This window comes from Suricata suricatta, chromosome 3 (genome assembly GCF_006229205.1).
Source record: "Suricata suricatta isolate VVHF042 chromosome 3, meerkat_22Aug2017_6uvM2_HiC, whole genome shotgun sequence".
In the NCBI taxonomy this organism is placed as follows: Eukaryota; Metazoa; Chordata; class Mammalia; order Carnivora; family Herpestidae; genus Suricata; species Suricata suricatta.
The window spans coordinates 149,378,718-149,402,017 of record NC_043702.1 but is presented as its reverse complement, the minus strand read 5'-3'; the positions used below and the strand labels follow the sequence as shown (position 1 = coordinate 149,402,017).

Genomic DNA, 23,300 nt, shown 5'->3' with positions numbered 1-23,300 from the left:
TATTAGCAGCCTGCAGGGGCCTACCACAGGGGACAGAACTACGGTAGGTTGTCAGGCACCTCAGTGTTGTCTTCTGTGAACAGACTGGCTTTTTATAATATCGGCTCATCGAGGCACCTGGAGAGTGATGCTCTTTTCTCGGCCCTGCCGTGCTAAACAGCTCAGCAACACCCTTGTCTGGGGAGAGCCTTTGGTGTCCTAGCTCCTCTGTGTCTCCTTTTCTATGCTTTATTCCTCGCACACACAGGAAGGTCATGGTTGGCACGGGGAAATACACAATCCTCGTGGAAAAGTGGTTTTCGGACCCCCTGCCTCCCCAGCTCCAGGACCAGCCCTATGATTAAGTCTTACACTGAAACAAAGCAGGATACAGACTTGTGATCTAAGGGAGCAGGAGAACGGCGCCAGGCAGCCGCACCAGCGGTAGGGGAACTGGGGTTTGGGCACGGCCTGGGCCTAGAGCAGCAGAGGCACCTGCCGGAAGGCGTGACTTTCCGCCATCGGTAACAGAACAGCATGAGCTACATCTACGACACTTGCTATCTGATGTTGAGAGTAAAGTGGCATATATGGTGGCCTTTGGGAATGGAAGCTGTCTGGGAATCAGGAAGGAAACAGCAGCAGCTTTGAGAAATGGATTAGGGAAAGTGGGAGGAAAGTCTGGATCCTGCTATTAGGAGCCTCCCAGTTCCAACTGATCTGGACTCCTGAGTTTCACCTTGTGAGAGAAACAACTGGCCAAAGCCATCAAGAGTGGTATAGGAAGGGAAAAAGGAAGATCCTGCCAGCATTCTGATGGGTGTTTGTAAATGCCTGCATTCCTCAGTGAAAATAGAATGTGAATAGCCTCTATTTAAGGTCAACACTACTACAAAAGTGGCAGAATAAAGAAATCTAGCTGACATGAAGCAGTGCCCAAAGGTGGTCATTAGATTCTAGCCAGAAGGCAAAGACTGAACCACAGGAGAGGAACCAAGCACGATCTGAACCAGGTCTCTCTGACATCAAGAGGTGAAAGGAAGCAGGGGCCAGGCTTCGTGGGCAGACGTGCAGTAACCTCTCCAGGGGAAATAATACATGGCACTCCTTGGGCACTCGTATGCCTTCAGACACATGGGCTTCATTTTAATCTGAGACAACTCATTAATCGAATACCCATTAGAAGCTTGAGCGCTGTATGCACATTACATGGACACATAATCCCAATACAGTAATCCCAATAACCGTATGGACTAGGTATTAACATCATTTTCGAAGAAGAAAGAGAGTCAAGGGAACTAAATGTAAACTGTTCAATGATACTCAGCCAGAAAATGGTGGAGCTAGTGTTTCAACTCATGAGAGATAGGAAACTGAATTCCAGCAGTAAAGAGATCATGGAAGGAAGCTCTTTCAGATTACAAAGAAAACAAGACATGGCAATGTACAGATTTCTAGGTAAAAATCTCTCTCTCTCAATCCTAAAGAGTCTGGAATCCAAGTCGCACTGGCTGGGGGTCAGAACTTCTTAGACTTGGCAAAAATATGATGTATCTTCCAAGGAAGGCTAGAAATAGTCTACTTCAAGAGGCTAAAGGCATCTGATGGACTAGATCTTTTTTTAAAATATTTTTTAATGTTTATTTTTATTTATTTTTGAGAGAGAGAGAGGGGAAGGGCATAGAGAGGAAGAAACAGAATCTGAAGCAGGCTCCAGGCTCTGAGCTGTCAGCACAGAGCCCTATGAGAGGTTCGAACTCTTTGAACCACAAGATCATGACCTGGGCTGAAGTTGGATGCTCAACTGACTAAGCCACCCTGGTGCCTTGAAGGACAAGATCTTTGATTTATCTAATGTTACTCAGCCATGTCCTGCCTCACTGACAGGTCCAAGTAAGACTCTGTAACACAGATACTATAACCATGCATAAGTGAGAAGGGAAGGTTCCTTTGATTCTGTCTCCATTCTGATGAGGCAAAATTTTATATTACCATGGCTTATCAGGCAACTGAAGTGAGCCAAGCAAGCATGAAGCCAGGTTTTCCATTCTCTTTTAAAAACAGATATGGGGCGCCTGGGTGGCTCAGTCAGCTAAGCATCTGATTTGGGCTCAGGTCTCGATCTCACAGTTCATGAGTTCGAGCCCTGCATGGGGTTCTGTGCCAACAGCTCAGAACTTGGAGCCTGCACTGGATTCTGTTTCTCCCTCTCTCTGCCCCTCCCCTGCTCACACTCTGTCTGTCTCTCTCTCTCTTCAAAATAAAGAAACATTAAAAACAATAAAAACAAATAAAGAAGAACTATATTAAAGTGTGCCAGGCAGGGTTGAAAAAGTCATCAATAATTCCCTGATACGAAACAAACTGAATAATCCAAAGATACAGTAGGTCCTCCCAAATACCCTATGCTTTGCCATCCTATTTCTAACTGTACACAACATAGAGATGCCATGTTGGGTGGACACACTGACTCACTTTTTTTGTGCCCGCTCTCCCCAGTTACACTGTGAGATCGGGGAGGAGCAGAATTGTATTGAAGTTCTTTTGTAATCAAAGACTGATAGTGAATAAGAGACTTGATCATTTACTGATAAAAGCATCTCTAACACAAACACCTATAGAGACAAAGCCTCTCCTTTCTGTACACTGGTACCAAAAAAGTAAAGAAGAAAGTATGACCGTCAGGGAACACCATTGCTACAAAAGAAATGGCCGTCCGTGGTCTCAACTCCTTTCAGTCCTTCAGATACCGTATTTTTCGACAATGATACAGATATACCAGTGAGGTCTCTCACTGCCTTCTCTTGAAGTCCAGGAAACAAGAGTTTTGAACATTAGCCGCCTTCCTCAGATTCCCCACCCCCGGTATGGCCTTTACCTTCCACAGGGTTAGTTTTCAGTCTACTGCAGAGATTCATTACACCTCCATAGTGGGCACTGATCTGGTTGACTGCATCGGTCGACCGTAGCTCCATGAGCTTCCTCAGCTCCATTACCGTGCAGCCAAACTCCCGTTCGGGGCCCTCAACCATCGAGTTGGCCGGCAAGGTACGTTCTGTTGGGTTCGTCATTTTGCCTGCTGTTTCCAAGCCCCTCAACCAGAGAAAACGTGGACTTCCCTTCAACTGATCAGGAACTCCCGCCCTTCTGCCTCAGTTCTTCTTCCTTCTCACTTCTCTGGAAGCCCAGTGAAGAAATAGATGGGCTATATCCTGTGGAATAAGCTTCAGAGTAGCAGCCTCTGGCCCAGATCCCTTGTCGTGTCTGAAGCTTGCCAGCGAGAGAAGGAAGAGGATGGGGGAGCCGAGTGGAAGCCGGACCACGTGTCACGACGATTGGTGTCCCCAGGCGGTAATGGAAGCGGTTGTCCAGGGTAGGTGGGTTCCTAGCTTAGACCAACTTGGCCAGATGGAGGTGTAAACAGGATGGGCATGTTACCATGGAGGCTACCTTAGCAACAACCAGCAACTGCGGTGGTAGAGAGGCGGCAGGAGGAGGAGGAAGAGGAGGGCTCCCCGGATACCGCTGACAACTGGATCTCTGGAATAAAGATTCAAAGACAGACAAAAATAGTTAGAGCAGCCATGAGGACCCAGCACCTGCAAGGCAGGAGGTAGTCATTTTAGCCCAAGGGTTCAGGTGACAGTTGGTGCCTGAGCTAAACTGATGGCTGAGGGAATGGACTCAGGAGGGGCCCGCTCCTCCCTAGGAGGCCCCAGCTGCCTGTGCGCTCCCATGTACAGAAGTAAATTCCCAGAGTCCCCAGTCTTCACATCGCACCAGTCTCAAGCCAAGTGATAATCTGGCAACGTCAGGAACTTGGAAATAAAAGGTTTACAACTCCCAATGTCTCTCATGCTCTCCACATTTATCCATTTGAGGGCTTGCCCATGACATCCTTTAGTTTGATCTTGCCTCTAACTGGGGAGGGGAGGTCAGAAGAGGAGTCCAGACCAGAGTGACTTGGCGGGTGACCTGCCAGTCTGCCTCCTGTGCGCCCCTGACCCTTGCACCCTGTACCCTACACATTTACAAACCAGGAGGGCACCCTGAAAGATGATGCCCAAATCCTCTGGGGCCCCTGGGAATACTCGGCCTCCAGGGTGCTGTCGCTTTGAGCAGGTTGGGTCCTATGTTCAGGTCTTGGAGCTAACAAGCCCCATCCCTCCAAAAAGCTTTCACTCTCTCCAAAAGGGGAGACTAAAATGCTCTGGCAGTTGGCAATCCAGGGTGGAGCCTTTCTATGTAAACGGGACAGAAGGACCTCTGAGGAGAAGGAAGTGAGTTTGCAACATATGGTGTCAGTGTTACTCAGGGTGGCGGGGATCATGCAGCCATCAGTTCAGATAGAGCCCAGGGCCCTGGCAAAGTCAGCCGGAAACCGGTGTTGGCCTGTGCGTGAGTGAGTCCTGGAGAGGCTCAGATCAGCACTTCTCCCCCCAGAAAGGCATGTCCGCCCCCTCTGAGTAGGAGGAGGGGCAGAGGTACGTGCAGGGGAGGATATAAAGGGCTGAAGATGGGGAGGCTCACCTCCACCCTGTTCCTAGCTTCAGAGAACAGCTCCTGCGTGTCGTGAGGGACCCACTGTCACACATCAGCTCTTTCCATGTGAAGGGGCTTATTCTGAATGCCGCAGGAACATGGGGGCCTAGCCCTGGCTAAACAGTCCCCCCTGATTTGAGTTCAGTTACCAGGGAGGGGCAAGGAGCTCAGGACAGCCCCTCTCTAACACATAGATGACATCTTCGCTTCTAGAAGGTAAGCAAAGAGGCACAAGAACCATTAGATAAGGACTTGGCTCTTTTAGCGGTTACTTTTCCAACAATCATGTGTAGCCACAGTTCCTGCCGATTCCCATCAATCCCGGTCCTGGCAGTTCCCCTGGGACGGAGCTGGGTACACTCCTCCCCCCACCCTCCCAGTGTACGCTCTGCCTCCTCCTTTTACCCAAGATCTTTAGAGCCACTCTGACCTACAGAGGGTTAAGCAAGCGGGGTTTTGTTTTATTGTTACTGTTTTTCAAACATCACACTGCCTTTTGCGTCTTCTCTTTTAACGTTTTTTAAAATTTATTTATTTGAGAGAGGGAGACAGAGAGAGAGAGAGAAGGAGGGAGAGGCAGAGAGAGAGGGAGAGAGACAATCCAAGCAGGCTCCACACTGTCAACACAGAGCCTTGATGTGGGGCTCGACCCCACTGACCGGGACATAATAACCCGAGCCCAAACGAAAGTTGGACGCTTAACTGACTGAGCCACCCAGGCACCTCTTTATTTTTTTCTATAAATTTTTTATAGTTTATTTATTTTTGAGACAGAGAGAGAGAGAGAGAGAGAGAGAGAGAACGAGCACGAGTGTGAGAGAGGCAAAGAGAGAGGGAGACGCAGAATCCGAAGCAGGCTCCAGGCTCTGAGCTGTCAACACAGAGCCCAATGCAGGGCTTGAACCCACAAATGTGAGATCATGACCTGAGCTGAAGTCGGTCGCTCAACTGACTGAGTGACTCAGGTGCCCCAGTTTTTTTTTTTTTTTTTTCAGATGTCATCAGAGTAGCCTGGGAACAGAAGTCAGGAAAGACTCTGAGGCAGCGTTAAAATCCCTGCATTCAGACTGGCCTATGATAGGCAGAACCACAGAATTTCCTGCCGATTTGGCTTCTTGTCATAGAAGCCTGGAGCAGTGGGATGGGCTAGAGCAGTGAAGAGCCCATCTTGACCCTTAAGTAGAACTCCTTACCCTTTCAAGAGGATGCTGACCACAGTGCAGACAGTGTGCTAAACTGGAAATCAGATTTCAGTTTTTCTATTTCCACCCACGATAGTGCCTGTCCCATGAAGGCAAAGCTTTGCACTTGTCGTGTTCACGGCTTTATCCCCAGCACTTAGAAGAGCACCTGCACACATGGGCATTCAGCTAATTTTGTTGTCGGGGTGGTTGTTGTTGAATAACTGGTAGCAGATTTAGAACCAGATTTACCATCTTCCCAGGCACCCTTGGGGCCAGTCACCGAGCCTTCTCAGGGCTCAGTTCCTCCCACCTTCACCTGGGGAAAATCAGCCCTGCCTCTTCACACCATCCCAAGAAAGTGATAAAGAACTAGAATAAGAGGTAGAAATAGTGTTTGGAAATCTTTTTTTTTAATGTTTATTTTTGAGAGAGACAGAGTGCAAGCGGGAGAGGGGCAGAGAGAGAGAGAGAGAGAGAGAGAGACAGACAGACAGACAGACAGACAGACAGACAATCCAAAGCAGGCTCCAAGCTCTAAGCTGTCAGCACAGAGCCCGACACGGGGCTGGAACTCATGGACCATGAGATCATGACTGAGCTGAAATCGGACACTTACATCACTGAGCCCCTAGAGTTTGGAAATCTGAGATGAAAGATGCCCAGTGTCCAGTATGTCCACTCTCAAGGGACGGGAGAAGGCTTCATTTGATCGTAATGAACTTCTGGTATCTAGCCCTTTAAGCAGAAGGGCCGTAAACTCCACATGCCCCTCCATCTTCCCTCGCCAGAGGGAACTCCCAACCCTCAGAAAGAATGGAAAATTCCAAGGCAGCTTCATTAGCAATAAGCATTACTAGGTTATAACCATTGGCAATACCACTAGGCTAGGCAGCCTTAGATTTCTAGAAAAGAAAGGACAGTCTGAGTCAGAATTCCTTACTTTGAACCTCTCCTCAAGGGATGGAGGAGGAGACATTTTTCACTCACAGAGGCAATCAGTGAGAAAAGGTCACTTAAGATTACAGCACGAAGCGGGTGCCTGGGTGGCTCAGTTGGTTGAACGTCTGGCTTCGGCTCAGGTCATGATCTCACGGTTTGTGGGTCTGAGCCCCCCATCAGGCTCTGTACTGACAGCTAGCTCAGAGCCTGGAGCCTGTCTTCAGATTCTGTACCTCCCTCTCTCTCTGACCCTCCCCTGCTCACGCTGTCTCCCTCTGTCTCTTGGAAATAAATAAAAAACATAAGAAAAGGGAAAGATTAGAGCCCGAAGGGCATGTGGAAAAGAATGAGGTCTGTCTGCTTCGAGCTGCTCTAGAGGCACTTACAGAGGAGCTCAAGCACAAAGCTGTCGCCACAGAGTCAAATGGGGGCCGTTGTTAGCTGGGGCCCTAGTTGATGGTAGGATCTCTATGGAAGATCTTCTGGAATTCAGAGGCCTAGCTGGCACCCATACTTCTCTCCGAGCTCTTAGAATGCGAGTTTCCCATGACTACGGAGCCTGCCTAGCCCCTACCCTTATTAGGCAACCGGCAAAGAATATTCTAGAAGTGTTCACACCGCCTCAGCCACAGCCTCAGCTTCAGACACAAGGCTCAGATGCCTGGGAGGTACCTCCTCTCATCAGGTCAGGACTAGTCACACAGGTCGGGGCACTCTGGGTAAGGTGTGTGCTCACTCCAATTTCTAGCATTTTGTCAGCTTAAAGTAGGATAACGAGGGACAAACAAACCCTACCATCGCTTCTAATGTTCTATGGGGGGCGAGAACTCCTCTTACTCTACATGATCATTGAATCATTTCAGTGTTTTCTTCCCGAAGTCCAGTAACCTCTGTTCTATAATTTGTAAGGATGTGTGAAAACATTCTTATATCAATTCTAAGTAGGACAGCTGTGACCCCCCTCCCCCCCACTTATAGATGAAGCCACTGAGGTCCAATGAGATAAAAAGTGACTTTGTCTTTGGCAAGTCAGCATCCTTGACTGTCTGGGACTCCTTTTGTTACTCCTACTCCTTCCCTCGAGTCTCCACCTCCTCATTTTCTTTCTCCTCCTTCTCCTTTTTTCTTTTATGTTTTACTTATTTATTTGTTAATTTTTCTAATGTTTGTTTATTTTTAAGAGACAGAGCACAAACGGGGGAGGGGCAGGGAGAGAGGGAGACACAGAATCCGAAGCAGGCTCCAGGCTCTGAGCTGTCAGCACAAAGTCTGACACGGGGCTCAGACTCATGGACTGCGAGATCAGGACCTGAGCCGAGGTTGAACGCTTAACTGACTGAGTCACCCAGGTGCTCCTTTTATAAAGTTTACTTATTTGTTTTGAGAGAGAGAGAGAGGGAGAACGAGCGGGGGAGGGGGAGATGGGAGGGAGGGAGAGAGAGAGAGAGAGAAAGAGAGAGAGCGAGCAGTAGCAGGAGAGGAGAAGAGAGACAGAGAGAGAATCTCAAGCAGGTTCCATGCTCAGTGCAGAGCCAGACTTGGGGCTTGATCCCACAACCCTAGGATCATGTCCTGGGCTGTAATCGAGAGTCAATCGCTCAACTGACCGAGCCGCCCAGGCGCCCCTGGACATCCTTATTTTCTGACAAACAGCAGACACACAGGCATGTCTGGAGTAGACAGAATAACCATTTCCGCTTCGAGGACATGCCGACTCTTTCAGTGGCTCTGTCTCCTTCAGAACCAACCACATCACATCACAGTTACATGACATCACAGAGGCTGAGACCGCCCTCCTGCTCCCGCACACCCGAGAAACAAGCCACCCCACACGTCCAGATAACTCAGTCTGCAGCCAGGCTCGCTGGGAAGTTCTGAAACGGAGCTGCCAGAGACCAGAACCTCATGCCCTAAGCCACCAAACCATAAACAATAGGCAGACGTTCTGTTTCCTCCAATTTTGTCCAAGGAATCCCTCACTCTTGGAAACGTTCCCGGGCGCTAAAGAAGAGATACATTCCCAGAAGACGAGGAGAAAGGACAGCTCCCATTGTAGGGATGGAGTAGGGTCTTTTGAGGCTCTGAAAGGAGCCCACACCCTGACTCTCCCCTGCCAGAGGCCCCTATTGAATCTGGCACGATGCATGGGAAATGAAGTATGAATGGAAACAGGAGAAAGGAAACAGGAGGGGCCAGGGCCCAGGGAAACAGGCTGGCTCAGCACCGCAGCCGGACCTGCCTAGAATAATAAGGGCCACGGTCAGCTCTGGCGTCCAAGCTGCAAGTGAGCGCTGCCCAGTAGAGCCGCCTCTGGTTCCCTGCTCTACCCTGGTTTGTCCTCTTCACCAGGCCTCGAATCTCTGCTCGGGAGCGAGTCGGTAGCACTCAGAGACGCTGGGGTTGGAGGGTCAGCATCACCGCATTGCAGGACGTAAGGTGTGAAAGAGGGAAGACTTTGAAGAGGCTGGAGGAGCAGGTCAGTCCTCTTTAGAACACACCAATCTGAACTATGAAATCTCTGGCCCCCACTTCTCCCCTAGCCTATTCCCTTCTCTCTGATCTGGAGGCTCCCTCTCCCAAGTGAGGCTCTATTTTTCTCCCTGTGTGCAAAAGCAGGGGAGGGATGGAGTGCCGGAGGGAAATCGTATTTGCTGAGCACCTACAACGAGCCAGGTACCATAAGAGGTGCTGTGTGTGGAAATGAGAGACAAGTCATATGTGTGCACACACGTACGATGTGTAGTGCCCAGCCTAGTGGCTGATATGTACTAGTTGGTCCCACACAGTAACATAGTTACACACGTGGTTTCACTGAATCCTCACCAACAGCCCCACAGGGAGGGTACCACCATTTTAGAGCAGGGAAATCAAGATTCAGAGAGCTAGGATTTGTGCTCTAGTTGAATCTAAGTCACCTTGTCTCAAGTACAAGGACGATGCTGTTACAAGATGGAAAAAGAGTGGTGGCTTGATGTCCTAAACCCTGCTGAGAAGGTCTACGTGGACCTTTCTGTCCCTTGCCCACGAGTCCTAAAGGCTGCGAAACAGGTCGGGGAGCACCTCCTTAGCAGTGATCTGAGACCGAGGGGTCCTGCTTGCCATTCTCTTCTCTCCTGTCTCCGGCAGGGGCACTTTCTGTGCCATCAGTTTCTGAGGCTTGACGTCTCTCAGGCATTCCCATGCTTCTAAGAGGGCCATGCCCTGTCAAGAAAGCTGGCAAGCACTTGACCAGGGCAGGGTTCCTGGCATGAAACATCCCTGGCTGGCCCTTCTCTCTGAAGCTCTAAACCCCACACAGAGGTTTCTCTGCTCCCTCCTCACTTACAGGCCCCTTATTTCCATGACCCAGATGCTAGCTCACTCTTGCCAGTTCTTGGCACACAGGTCTGGAAGCCATGCTCCTCACGGTGCTGGGCTCTTCCTCTGCGCCACCGCCACGCCCTACAGTTCCTCCAATAGCCACTGGCTTGCAGAAGCAGACCTGAACACACACCCTCCTTCCATCTATGGAGGTCCTTTGGAGGCATGTGGGAAGAAAGTCAGAGGCAGAGGACATTGGCTAAAGTTCAGGGGGTGGCTGTTACCACCTGTCACCATCACCCAACAGGTGCGCCCCCATGCCAGGAAGCCAAGTGAAGGCTAGGGCACCAAAACCAGGCCTCTGCACTGACCACAGGATGGCACAATGTGACCTGTGGTCCTGGTTGAGGTCCTGGAACCTGGTGCTAATTCTCAGCCAGCTCTGAGGACTTGGGTTCTCGAGGCTACTCCCTTCCTGAAGAGAGAGCATCACTTCCTGGCTAGGAAGCAGCCCACCTGAGGCTCCCTTGCTTCCCCTTCTCCTCCCCAAGTTGGGCACGCTGAGGCGGTCTTCAATTCAGTAGCAGAAATGTAGTGCTAGAATCAAAGCATCTTTCTGGAGAAAATGTGTCACCTTCGACCCCTGAGCCTCAGGAATCCAGAATTCTGCCTTCTTTTCCACAGTCACCTGGTACTTCTAAGTCAAAACTAAGTCTATGCAGGTTGTCTGGGTCGCTCAGTGGTTAGGCACCTGACTCTTGATTTCGGCTCAGGTCAGGGTCTCATGGTTTGTGAGTTCGAGCCCCACGTGGGGCTGTGTGCTAACAGTGCAGAGCCTCTCTCCTCCTCTCTCTCTGTCCCTTCCCCACCTCAAAATAAATAAACTTAAAAAATAAATAAATGAATGAAACTTGGGACTTCATTAAAAAACAAACAAACAAACCCAACTACATCAGTACATACCCTGGACCCAGTCACTGACTACTGGGTACATCTCCCAAAGAAATCATCACACAGGCTCAAGAGGCGCCATGAGCAGAGCTGTTCACAGGGACATTACTGGTGGTGACAGGGAGTTGAAGGCAGCCTGGGATCCCCGGTCCCAGTGACGGACAGGCAAAATATGTGTGCTAGACAACAGGGGATATATTACAACAGTGAGAAACAGATCCGATATACACACAACAACACTTGTGATCTTAGAAACTGTGTGGGGGTGGGGTGGGGAGAATGCTTTAATAGTTTTTACACAAATTAAAAACATGATCTAAAGTGATACTCTATATTTTAAGGGACATATTTATTTTTTAATGAATAGTTTGCAAAGTCTTTTTTTTATTAGCTTTATTTTTGAGAGAAAGGGAGAGAGAGAGAGCGTAAGTGAGTGAGGGACAGAGAAACAGAGGGAGAGGGAAAGAGAGAGAGAGAGAATCCTCTGCAGGTTCTGCACTGTGAGTGCAGAGCCCAAAGCGGGGCTCAAGCTAATCTGATTCAGGGCTTAAACTTCCGAATGGTGAGATCATGACCTGAGCCAAGGTCAGATGCTTTAACCGACTGATCCACCCAGGTGCCCCTTAAGGGACAAGTTTAAACAAAAAGATACATATTAGCCCATTGAAATGAGCAAGGACGGGGATGGATGTGGGATACGGGGGAATGGTGAACACACAAAGGGCCTCGCATGGACCAGTGATTAAATGAGCCAAGAATCAATGGTAGGCTCCACACTTTGTACCTGATGTCCGAACAAATAAGACCAAAACACAGCAGGATCCTGACACCTTGCAGTCCTCGAGGGGCTGGACCGTCTAAGACACACTAAGACAAGGATGACCAAACTCATCATGTCTGGCCTGATGCCTTCAGGGGACAGGGGAAGGTAGGACCCCTCGACAGCACAAACTTTCTCTAAACAGCGATTCCAAGAATTGACCCACGGTTGGTAGCCTGCTCCTAATCATCTGGCTTGTTGAGATTCAGCTAAGGTCAGAGACTCCAGGAACCATCAAGATGGAGACAGGAAGCTTCCTGGCATGGTTCGGGACACTAAAGCAGACTGTGCCAGAGAGGGCAATGTCACCCCTCTGGTATTCTCCTAAAATAGCGTCAATACATGAGGATGAAAAAGGGCAGTCCCTCAGGCTCAGCCATGGGGAATGTACCCACTTCCACATAATCAGAGTCACACTGGCCCAGGTCACCTCTGTGGCCTACTGTGACCCAAGGACTATGGGGGAGTGTTCACAGCAAGCCAGAGCTCAGAACAATGTGGAGGAAGAAATAAAAGTCAACTAAGGAAAACAGGAGCCCATTTCAGGCGGGAGTGACCGTGCCATGCGGGAGAAGGGGTGTTGTTTAATGGAAGGGAGGCTGGCAGCCTCCTCCAGGGCCTCCCACTTGCTCACGGGAAGTGTTCAAAATATGAGGCAGCAAGGGTGTCCCCTTCTCACACCTAAGCAGGGAGCAGCTCTTCCGAATGGGGACAGGACGCTACCAGGCCAGCGGACAGGAAGCAGACCTTGGCCACTCACATGCAAATGTCCAATATGTATATCTCTTGGACAACACACATTGCCTTTCTTGGGGCTGCTTTCCGTGTTTTTTCTACATTTTGGCTCCAAAGGAACAAAGGGGCTTTTTAGCAGCTGGATTGGATCTTGGGTTATTTTTAGAAACAAATTTCAGTAGAGTCATGCCAGGCTGGTGGAGAGGGAAAGGAGGGTCAGTCTTCCTTGGCTGCCAGAGCAGGACCTTGTAGCTTGCTCCTATGCCTCAGGCCTCAGCCTGAGGAGGCCACAGCTCAGCCACCAGGAGGAGTGTCACAGAGCTGCTCTGTCTCCCATAATATCCCTGTGTGACCCAGACACTAGTCAGAATACTGCACCCTGGACATCGTGCCTGGACGACTGTCCCATCTCATCCCTCTGCTCCAAGACAGCATCCCCTGGACAGAGCACAGAGAATGCACTCTGCCCCCCAGCCCTTCTCCCAGTCTACCTGTTTCCTGGAAGTCCCAGGCATCCAGGCAAGGACCCCACACTAAGACGGTGCACATTAGGAAAGAGGGCCGAGGGTACTCCCTGGTAACATGTCATCCCCTCTGCCTGGCTTTGTCCTTCCTTGTCCACAAACAAGGAAAGGGGACTGACCAGTCTCCCCTGCACTTGCAGCCTGGTCTGGAGCAGCAGTTCTCGAACTCAAGTGGGCATCAAGAGCCCTGGAGGGCACGGATTAAAATCTATGGCTGGGCCCCGCTGTCACGAGAGTTTCTGATTCCAGAAGTGGGAGGGCCGGCCTGGGAATGTGCATATCTAACACGCTCCCTAACATGGGTGCTGCCGCTGCGGGTCTGGGGCCCACACCTTGAGCACACCGCACGGGTTACAAAGCATCTCTGTGAAGACTGTCAGGAGCCCTTCTGCCAACACTAGGTTAATGAACCTTGGGGGCCTCGAGCAGGGGCCCTGCGTGGATGGTGTTCTCCACCCTAGGTGGACAGGGGAGGCACAGGAGGGTCGTGTCACACATCTCTTCCTGTCCTTCCCTCTCCCGGGGTGCCGACCTCTGCTTCTATGCATCTCCGGGCACCCCCTTTCCTGGAGACACCCATCATCCTCCCTAGGAAAGCCCCTCTCCTGTGAGTCCTTGAGAAAATGGACTTGAGAGGACTTCCCAGAACTTGCAACAGGAGCCATGGTTCATTTGGTACTCAAACAAGCTACCCTGTGAGCTTCAGAGAACACCCAGGCCTCTCCTATGCCCAGCAGGAGCTAAGTGCCCTCTACATTCCTGTTGCTTATATGACTGACCACAAGTGAGAGACAGAGAGGGCCACCCGCAGGTGACATGAAATATGGGAGCCAAGGACACCCACCACTTGCTTTGGGCTCCCCCAGTGCTCCCGCCACCTGCCCATCAGGGCCCCAGGCCACCGCCCCCCCCCCCCCCCCCCCGCCAACCCCCACACCCCTCGGGGGCGCCTGCCCGCTGCTCTGGGGTGCGGCTGGGGGAGCAGCAGCTGTTTTCCAGTCGGGGTGACAGGCTGCTATAAACACCCGCTCCGCGTTGCTATGGCGAAGCGAGTATGCAGCCTGGCTACAGCGAAGCTATTTATGTGCCTGTAATGGCAGCGTGGTCTGTTTTTTATTATTTTACTTTTTAAGCTTTCCTTTCCCAACCCCCTAATACAGCTACAAAATGAAAGAGCCACCACAACTTTCTCAGGAACAGAAAGAGTATAGCTGGAGCTGGAAAACAGAGCGTGCTTGGGACTTGAGCCAGGAAAGGGAAAACTGAAGTGAGGGACACAGTCCGTTCCTTTCAAGAAGGAAGTGTGTGGCTTCTTGCTCATACGGGTCTGTATGAGGCCCAGCTCCTCAAGGGGCAGGGCCAAAGTCAGCGCCCTCCACCTCTGTACCACTTAGATTCTTACGAGGAGACAAAGCCACTTCATCTTCTATCTTCCTTTCAAAGGCAGGCTCCAGCCAGCAACGTTCCTCACTACCCCCCACCGCCCCCAGCCCCCTGCCATTGGCCCCCATTGGCTGCCAATGTCATCAGGGTGAGGACACGGAGGATTCCATCAGGAGTCATGGAGAGAGAGCCCCACGGCATCCCCCTGGCTGGAGGTCTGTAGGGAATGGCTTCCAGGGGTACCTTGGAAGGACACACGTGTTTCTCCACTTACATAGAGAATTTCCATCCACTTTTCACCCCGCAGGGAGCTCTGGGATGAAGGGGTATTGTGCACAATATTTAAAGTTTTAGTCAAAGTGGCGAGGACCCCTAGCTGGTATCAAGGAGTTGGCCTTGAAGACGCAGGTGCTGAAGGATGATTAGAAGCAAGGTTGATTCCTCCTTGGACACCTGTGTCTTGAAGGTGCCAGGCACATGGGAAAGAAAGGTTTTTGGCAGAAGAGGTAGGGAGTGATCCGAGATTAGCCCCTAGATGGGGTGCTACTGCCCTCTGCCTTCTCCACTCACCCAACCCCAAATAAAGAAATGAATAAGAAAAAAGAAATGGGCTTTGGGTCATAGGCATCTCAAGAAGAGCAAGAGAGTGGAAGGATCTAGCCATGTGGTAATCTCTCTCTCTCTCTCTCTCTCTCTCTCTCTCTCTCAAATATGCACACAAACCTCTAAGCCAAATGTGTACCAACTTTGATAAACAAGCAATAGATTGAAATTACCAAATGGCATTTAAGTGAGAGTCACCTTCCAGAAACAGCTGGCAGAATACAAAAGATGCGCAGAATTTTATCAGTTCTCTTGTTCCCCCTTATTCCAGCTCCTTTCAGATTTGGTATATCCTTAGGAGGAGGAAAAAAAAACCCTACTGCTGATGAGCGTGTGAATCCGATAAAAGTAAAGTTAGGGACGTGTTAAGAAGAGAAAATCCCACGAACCGTTCCAATTTCTTCCATCTCAGATTATGACTGAATGTTTCCAGATGCCACCGTAGCTCTGACAGGGAAACAACCCCATGGGGAGGAGAGAGGGCAGGAGAAGCAGGGAGCATTCTCGGCTGCCCCAGGACAGGTTGACGGCCTAACTGACAGCCCCGGTTAGCTGACAAAGTCTTGCTGGGAAAATCAGAACTTGGGATGGAAATCAGTCCTGGCAGTACCTTGGGGTCAAAGGAGCAGACCGGTCATGGCTGCTAAGACTGTCAAACTGTCATCAGCATCCCGTTGTTCTTGTAAGGTCCACCCCCAAGGTAGAGGAAGCTTCCCCAAAGCTAGAATAGCTATTCAAAAGAGCTCGGATCCATGGTGATGGACACAGGGCCCACTGTTCAAAGAGACAAAGGGCAGGTGAAGAGGTGATTCAGCCTCCGCTGGTCATTACAGAGGCAAGAGGAGTGAAAGTGGAGGGTGCTGAGTATTCTTCCAAGTGAACTGAAAGGCTGTCTCACCTCTCTGTCCCAACCCCTGCCATAGTCCCTGACCTACCTGTGAAGTTAATGAATGAATCACCCTTCTCTGCTCCACGGTACTTCCATTTCCAAGGGAAGGAGAAGCATGGGATTCCCAGAAGGGCACCCTACCTCCAGAGAGAACCAGTTACTTCTAAGTCCCAAGAACCACTCCTTCACCACTTTGCCCCATCTCCCCCTCCTCCTTCTGGGGGCCCTGGTAGCCCGAATGGACTGACACATTTCACGTGTTGTCCAAGACACCATCCCAGGGTTCTTGTGGTGCAGACAGAGGGAGACCAGCCATCATTAGAGGGATGGAGGAGGCAAAGGTAAACATAAAGAATATAAGTTCTCCCAACACTCATCCATGCCAAACTCCCACACACCGCATTTTAAACACCACTGCAGTACTTCCAAGGAAAAGTCTGGGATATATGGTGATGGGGATAGGGGGGAGGCCTGGGGGAAGTGGCAAAAAAAGGATTTCTGGATGATCTCTGTGCTGCCAGAAATCATAGGAAAAATACCTACTTCCAAAGTCTTTGGATCTCATTTTCCTCCCTATACCTCATTTCCAAGGTTCTCACTTTATTATTCGTTTTTCCTATCTGTGTATATCACTTTCCCCATCTCTCTCTGTCTACCTGTCTCCCTCTTTCCTTCTCTCTCTCCCTCTCTATCACCTCCCCCCCTAGTAAGCCCCACCCCCCATGTCTCAATCTCAAAATCCCTCTCATTCTCTTTTCCACATCTTTAGCAACAGCCTGACTGGATGAAATTCCATTTTCCTTATGTAGTAGTTTCTGGAACCGATCAGCCTGTGCACTGCACACTGGCTCAAGTAGTGGAAGGGGTACAGATTTGCTGAGAAGCAGGTTGGGCACTTACAAGGCTGTCACAGTGAGCACCAACACAGCGCAAATCCATGCCACCGGGGTCACGGATGAGGGACTGAGGGCACACAGGATGAACTCTGTGTCCTCCCACAGCCTGCTGGAGCTTGCCTGGCTAAGTCAAATAGGTAGCATCTAACTGTGCCTGAAGTAGAGGCAAATGGCTAACACCAAGGCCCCAGAAGTAAGGAGTTCTAACGAGATGGGGGAAGAGAAAGGATAGGAGACTGTTCCATGGATTAAAAGCCAAAGTCAGGATTCAGTATGCTCAGCCAGGTTCCCAATCTGGCATAAATAAGGGAACGGCCTGATGGAGGAAGGGGCTGGGAGCCTAAACAGACTGAAAGGCCCCCAGGACTATAGTCTGGCTCCTTTCAAAGTGTCCACAGAAACGGAAAAGTCCAGCACTGAACACAATCGGCTGGTCCTACCCAACCACAAGCTGCAAGATAGCTCCCCTATCCCACTTCACCTCCTCTCTGAGCCCAGAAAAAATGGGTAGGGAATAGACATAGCAGGCTGGAACACAGCTCCGGGGCAAAATGGCTGCCTTCTGCCCTACCACTGTTCAAGGATTTGAAGATTCACAGAGGGACCCTGGCCCAGCAGAGCCAGATCTCTGCAGGCAGCCTCACACTATTTACCCAACACTTGTTTCTGCAACAGTTCCCCCCACTCCCCACTCCACCGGGCTCACACACTCTGGCCAGCTGTTCCAAATCATAAGCTCTCTATCACCAGAGAACAATCCTTTTCGGCTGGGGGAAGGGGTGAGTGCTCTCCCTTCAGGGTCTCAGCCACTGAACCCTCCCTCTGCAAGCAGCCAAGTGGAAAGAGAAGCTGAGGACATACCACCAGGCTCTCCCTCCCCCCCACCTCCTCCAACAGGCAGGGCCAGAAAAAGGACTCCTCCGTGGGGGAAGTCCCAGGGCAGTGAGGCCTGGAAACTTTGCCGTCTAAGGCTGTGGAATTCTCCTACCGGGCTCCTGCAGTTAATCACTGTGGCTCCCTGGATTCCGGATTTGGGCTTTAAAAGGTAGCACCAGAGCAAGACGGACAAACATGTTGAGGAGAAGAACAAGAAAAAAAAGCAGTTGGTGGAAGTTAACAGGTTACCGCCTCCAATGCTAGTCTTCTGAGTAACTGGGGGCTGGGGGGGGCGGCGGGAGAAGAAAAGAGCAGAAGGAAAAGAAGTGTGGACCTCACTCCAGAACACTCTTCAGGGTTCCCAGCTAATGTTGCCTTTTTTCACCCTCCGGACCCTATGCAGCACACTGCTCCCATGGCTAACCTGCTTGTGAAATGATTACTTAGGTTTGTTTGAGATGTTCTCCTCTTAGCAAATCTGAAAAATCAGAGGCTCTTGTCCCTTTGGGAGGGGAAAAAAAGAGCCAGAGGGCTCACAGCTGTGAGTGCCAGGCTTTGGGACATTAACTTCCAAGATGGTAGAAGTGGCCTCTTAGGCCAGGTAGCCATGGTTTCCAAGAGACCAAACAGAGGTTTGGCTCTACAGAGGGGTAGGAGGGTGAACTGTCTTTTTCTTCCCATGGGAATAGTTTCAAGAGCCAAGACAGGAGGGGTATATGGTAAAATGCCAAAATGGTTACAGAAGGTTCTAGAGGAAAGACAATGGACAGTCTTGACAGTCCCCATTCTTCCTAGGGTGGAAGGCCCCACTAGCAGGATGATAAGGCACTCCACAGGGGGTGAGACACACCGAGGAAGTAAATAGGAAGCTGAACAACCTCCCTCTATAAGGTGCCCAGCCAATCTAGGAGGCAGGGAGAACACGGCCAGAGTTGAGCTGCTTTGGGAAGGCCAAGGACTTCCAACGACTCTGAGTTTGGCTTGCAAGGAGGGTAGGGAGATGGCTAGGCCCCAGCAGGGATTCGTAGAGGTGCTGCTCCCCAGAACTGAGGCCCACCCCACTGCCCACCCTCAGTGCCAACATTAGCGCACCACTTTCCCAGGCCCCCCGGGGTCAGGACTCTTTCCAACAGAGCCAGATGGGGCAGAGTATCGCCAAGTGCCAAAACGCCGCCATGTCCTCGAGCAGGTGCTGTCTGCTGAACAGGGCCACCTGGCCAAGGAATTCCCTTTCAGACTCCCGGGCAGCTCTCTGCATCGTGCGAGAACCCCCTCGGAGGCCTCCCCCGGAGCTAGTGCCAGCTTGGCTCACACTGGAGAGATGAAAAGGAGGCAGAGCTGCTCGGGATGCCGCTACACCCCCAGAAGCGGCGATGACGGCACCCCCCTAGGTAAGTCCCACCTAGGCCCTGCTACCTTCTCAAAGCAGGGCTGGGGCAGGGCTTGACAGACCACAAGCTGGGAGGCCTTTCATCATCACTGGCAACTGCGCTAGCCAGCAAATTCCTCAGCTTTTCGGGGAGGAGACCCTCCGCTTTTCCTACCAACTGTATCAGACTACGCACAGAATCACAGTCATGAGGGGAATTTTAAGGAAACTATAATACAAACCCCCTCAGTTTACAGTGAGGCACATCTGAGTCAAACATGGGGCTGGGCACGGGGACAAACAGGCTATGCAGTCTCGGTGAAAAAGCAGGATATAGGGAGAGGCCCTTGATACAAAGAAATCTCTATCAGGTGTCAAATGAAGGGTGGAAATGTCTCCCCGACCTGTTCACCTGTATGTATCCAACATGGCCAGGGTCCGCCCTGAAGGTCAGCTTGCAGCCAACAAGCCGCCACCAGGCTCACTCACACACGGACTTTCCCGACGGGCTGGCCCTGCACCATGAGCGGAGGGGAGCTTTCTCAAGGCCTTCCAGAACCGCTACAGACAGCTGTCCCTAAACATGGGTACCAGGTAAGGCGGTGGGAGATCATGTGCCCATGGGCTATATTCATCTGAAGGGGGCATCTATCCAACATCCTTATAAAGGTGGCTCATGGGCTGGTAGCTGCACTTAGCTGTCAGCCTGGCACATAACCCTGGGTCACTAGGCCCTAAGAAAAATCTAAGGAAGAATACCGGAAGTGTATCCAGTTTGACCAAGGGATGCAACAGAAGGGCTGAGGGCACCACAGCAGCCAGCCACGTGGGCCCAGTCCCTCCTGGAGCTCTGCTGGGGGCCCAGAGTTGCCCATCGTTGGCCAGGCTTCTGCCCTTCCCCGCTCATGGGCTCTCCCGTGACTGCTCTTCCCAAGCAGCCCTAGGCGTGCCTTTCCCTCAGCATATCCTTCCTTCAAATCCATTCTTCCTGGGCCTTAGTATCCTCATCTGAAAAAGGGAGATAATGAGAACAGCCTAGCTCAGACAGAAGTTGAGAGGATTATCACTGCTTTAGAGTCCAAAGACCCGCTCCCCTTGGATGAAGATGAACTGCATTAAGAAACTATTGAACAGGAGCCCCTGGGTGGCTCAGATGGTTGAGCGTCCGGCTGTGGCTCAGGTCATGATCTCACGGTTTGTGGGTTTGAGCCCCACATCAGGCTCTGTGCTGACAGCTAGCTCAGAGCCTGGAGCTTGTCTTCAGATTCTGTGTCTCCATCTCTCTCTGACCCTCCCCTGCTCACGCTGTCTCTCTCTCTCTCTCTCTCAAAAATAAATAAAACATTAAAAACAAGAAATTAAAAAAAAAATTTAAAAAAGAAGCTATTGAACAATAGCTACTGCAAGGAGGCTACTTCTCTGTCAGAGGCTCCGAGTGCCTCTGGTCACCTTGTTCCTATGCTTCCCAGTCCTAGACCCCGGTTCTGTGTACCAGGAAGACATTGGTAATCCCCACTCATAGACTTCTCTAGAATCTTCAACTTTTGCAAGCTGAATCTGAGAAATGGTCTGCACTTGTTAAGTGGTGTCAGCAAGACTAAGCACAAAGGCAGGAAAGTTGGTGAGAGTCAAAGAAGACTGTGGTAAGAGCTCACATCCGGGTAATGCCTCACCATTTCAAAGCACTCTGACGTGTGATCTTAGGGACGGCCTTTTAAGGTAGACAGGACTGATGATATTACTCCTTCTGCCAATTTTATAAAACGTTGTCTTAAAGGGTGACATGACTCAGTGAAGGCCAGGCAACCACAGGCAGAGGCAGGAAGAAGCTAAAGACACACCACATGCTACAAGGTTCTACAAGGCAGGGACAGGAAAAGAGACCAAGAGAGGAGCCTGTATAAAACAGTCAGATCATTGTTAGGCCCCACCCAGGCCCCTGGAGCTGGGGGATTCCTATCCTGCTGAGCTCAGAGGATTAATATAGGTTCTCCTACTTCCTCCCAGAGGTAGCTGTGAGACACGCTGAAGGTAGGTGTGATGTCAGTATGTGTCATCCGCTTAGCCCGTGGACACCTTGAGGGTACAGATTGTGGTCCGGACAGAGACGAGCAGTTACTGGTGCAATGAAAGGGTGTAGAAGGGAGAGAGACAGAGAAAGAACAGAAAAGGCTGAGGAAGATTCAGAGAAAGGAAGGAAGGGGGCTCTTCCTGAAGGAAACTCCCAGACAGAGAAGTCTAAATAAAGAAGACAGGACACGCCAGTATTAAGAAGCAGCCCCAGAGTCGTAGCATAGAGCACACAGAAATCTCCAAGTGCATCAAGCCAAGCGGGAGACCAGAAATGACAGAGATGGAGAAGAAGGAACCCACCAAACAAAAACAAAAACCTCAAAAACATATGCATGGGAACCAAAAGCTGGTCTCCAGACCCTTTGCCTCCCATACTGAAAACAGAGCAGGCGTGGAACCACAGCAGTCTGTGCCTGCAAGAAAAGGCAAGTTTGTAGCCCCAGATAACTCCTGCTCTCTTTTCCAACCAGCACATCTAGGGTCAGGGGTTGTTGCTCACATTAAGTATCTGTTGAGAAGAGAGTCTTCTAGAAGGGCGAAACCCCAGAAGAGGCTCAACAGCAGGGCTTACAAATACCATACGGGGCTGCACCCTCCTCCACCGCCAGGGACACTGACCATCCCTCCCCTCAGCTTCCTGCTTCAAGGAAATAGACTGTTCTCTCCATATCACTGCAAATTATGATAGATCTAAGGAAGTTTGTAGATCCAAGGAAGTTTGATTAAAGAGATCATCCACCAACAGATGGATGGATGGATGGTTAGATAAACAAAATGTGGTCTATTCACACAAGGGAATATTATTCAGCCTTAAAAAGGAATGAAATTCTGATACCTGCCACAACACACTTAGACCCTGAAGCTATTATGCTCAGTGAAAGAAGCCAGATCCAAAAGGACAAATATTGTAGGATTCCACTTAGATAAAGTGCCTACTCTAGGCCCAAATTCAGAGGCAGGAAGTAGAGCAGAGGTTGTCAGGTGCTGGGGGGAGAAGGTGGGGTGCTACTGTTTAACGGGCACCAAGTTTCTGTTTGGGTTGATGACAAAGTTCTGGAGATGGACAGTGGTGATAGCTGCACAACAGTGTGAGTGTAATTAACGCCACTGAACTGTACACGTAAAAACGGTTAAAAGGTTAAATTTTATGTTCTACCTATTTTACCACAATAATTTTTTTTTTTTAAAGAAGATAGGAAAGCTGATGGAACGGTGTTGGGGCAAACATGTTAGATGGGCCGAAGGGAAGAGCAGAGTGAAGTTCAAGACTGTGGAGCCCAGTTGCTGTTGTCAGGAGGAGTTCAGCCCCACCTTGGTAATGGAGGTGGAGGCCCAGTGGCACAGAGGTCAGTTCGTCCAGACAGTGGCCTCTAACATGTCCAGGGGTGGGAGCCCATGGAGGGCCTGGAACAACATCAAACAACTGAACAGGTGGCCTGGCAAGGCTGAGTGGCAAGGCCAAGGGGAGGGCAAATGGACTGGGCTCTCTGCGTACATGTGTGTGAAAGGTAGAGGTGGTAGTGGAAGGGTGTTCAGGGCCACAGACCAGCTCTCTTTCCAAACACAAGGGGAAAAAGTCAGCTTTCACCTCCTCACTCTCCCAAAGTCACCCCATCACCGGCTCTGTGCACACAGTCATCTGCTTACAGCTGGTCCAGCAAAGGCCTTCCTGACTCACAATGGAAATACAGGGTCTCCAGTCTTTTCGAGGACCTCCTGTATTATCTCATTTGATCCTCCCAACAAACTTGGGAAATGGGTAATACAGCCCCCATTTTACAAAGAAGAAAACTGGCTAAGTACCTTGTCTAGGGCCACATAATAAAGCAGAGCTAGAATCAGAGTTTGGCAAAGGGCTACACTTCTGCCACAATATTGCTTTGAGGGTGCTTTCCAACCTGAGGCTTGTTTTCTCCTGGACTACAGTGCAGTGATCAGAGCCCAGGCTCTGTGTGCAGGCAGACCCAAATCCTAGATCCACCATCGCTACCTGCTTAACCTTGAGAAAGTTCGTTAATGTCTCTGTTCTTGTTTTGGCAGTGATAAACTGGGGATAATAATAGTAACTTTGTGTAAAATGGTTTGCCAGATTTTGAGATAAGTCACATAAAGACACACAGTGCTGTCTCACAGTAAGCACTCAAATCTAATGATTGGGGTTATTATGTAATGCTATCAATCAGCCGATTTCACCTGTGGAGTGTGGGGCCACTAGGGGCCTGGTCACTGGTCAGAAG

The 23,300-nt window shown here is 50.4% G+C and overlaps 1 protein-coding gene across 9 annotated transcripts in view; it reads right to left on the bottom strand.

Annotated features, from left to right (window-relative positions):
- Window positions 1-23,300, bottom strand: part of ATP2B4 (ATPase plasma membrane Ca2+ transporting 4) — an 89,555-nt gene that overhangs the window by 41,774 nt on the left and 24,481 nt on the right. For all 9 annotated transcript variants that reach the window (XM_029935522.1, XM_029935514.1, XM_029935518.1 and 6 more), the window contains exon 2: window positions 2,858-3,519. In XM_029935522.1, the coding sequence (XP_029791382.1) occupies window positions 2,858-3,050 (193 nt within the window). In that variant the 5' untranslated portion in view covers window positions 3,051-3,519. The remainder of the gene's footprint in view (window positions 1-2,857; window positions 3,520-23,300) is intronic.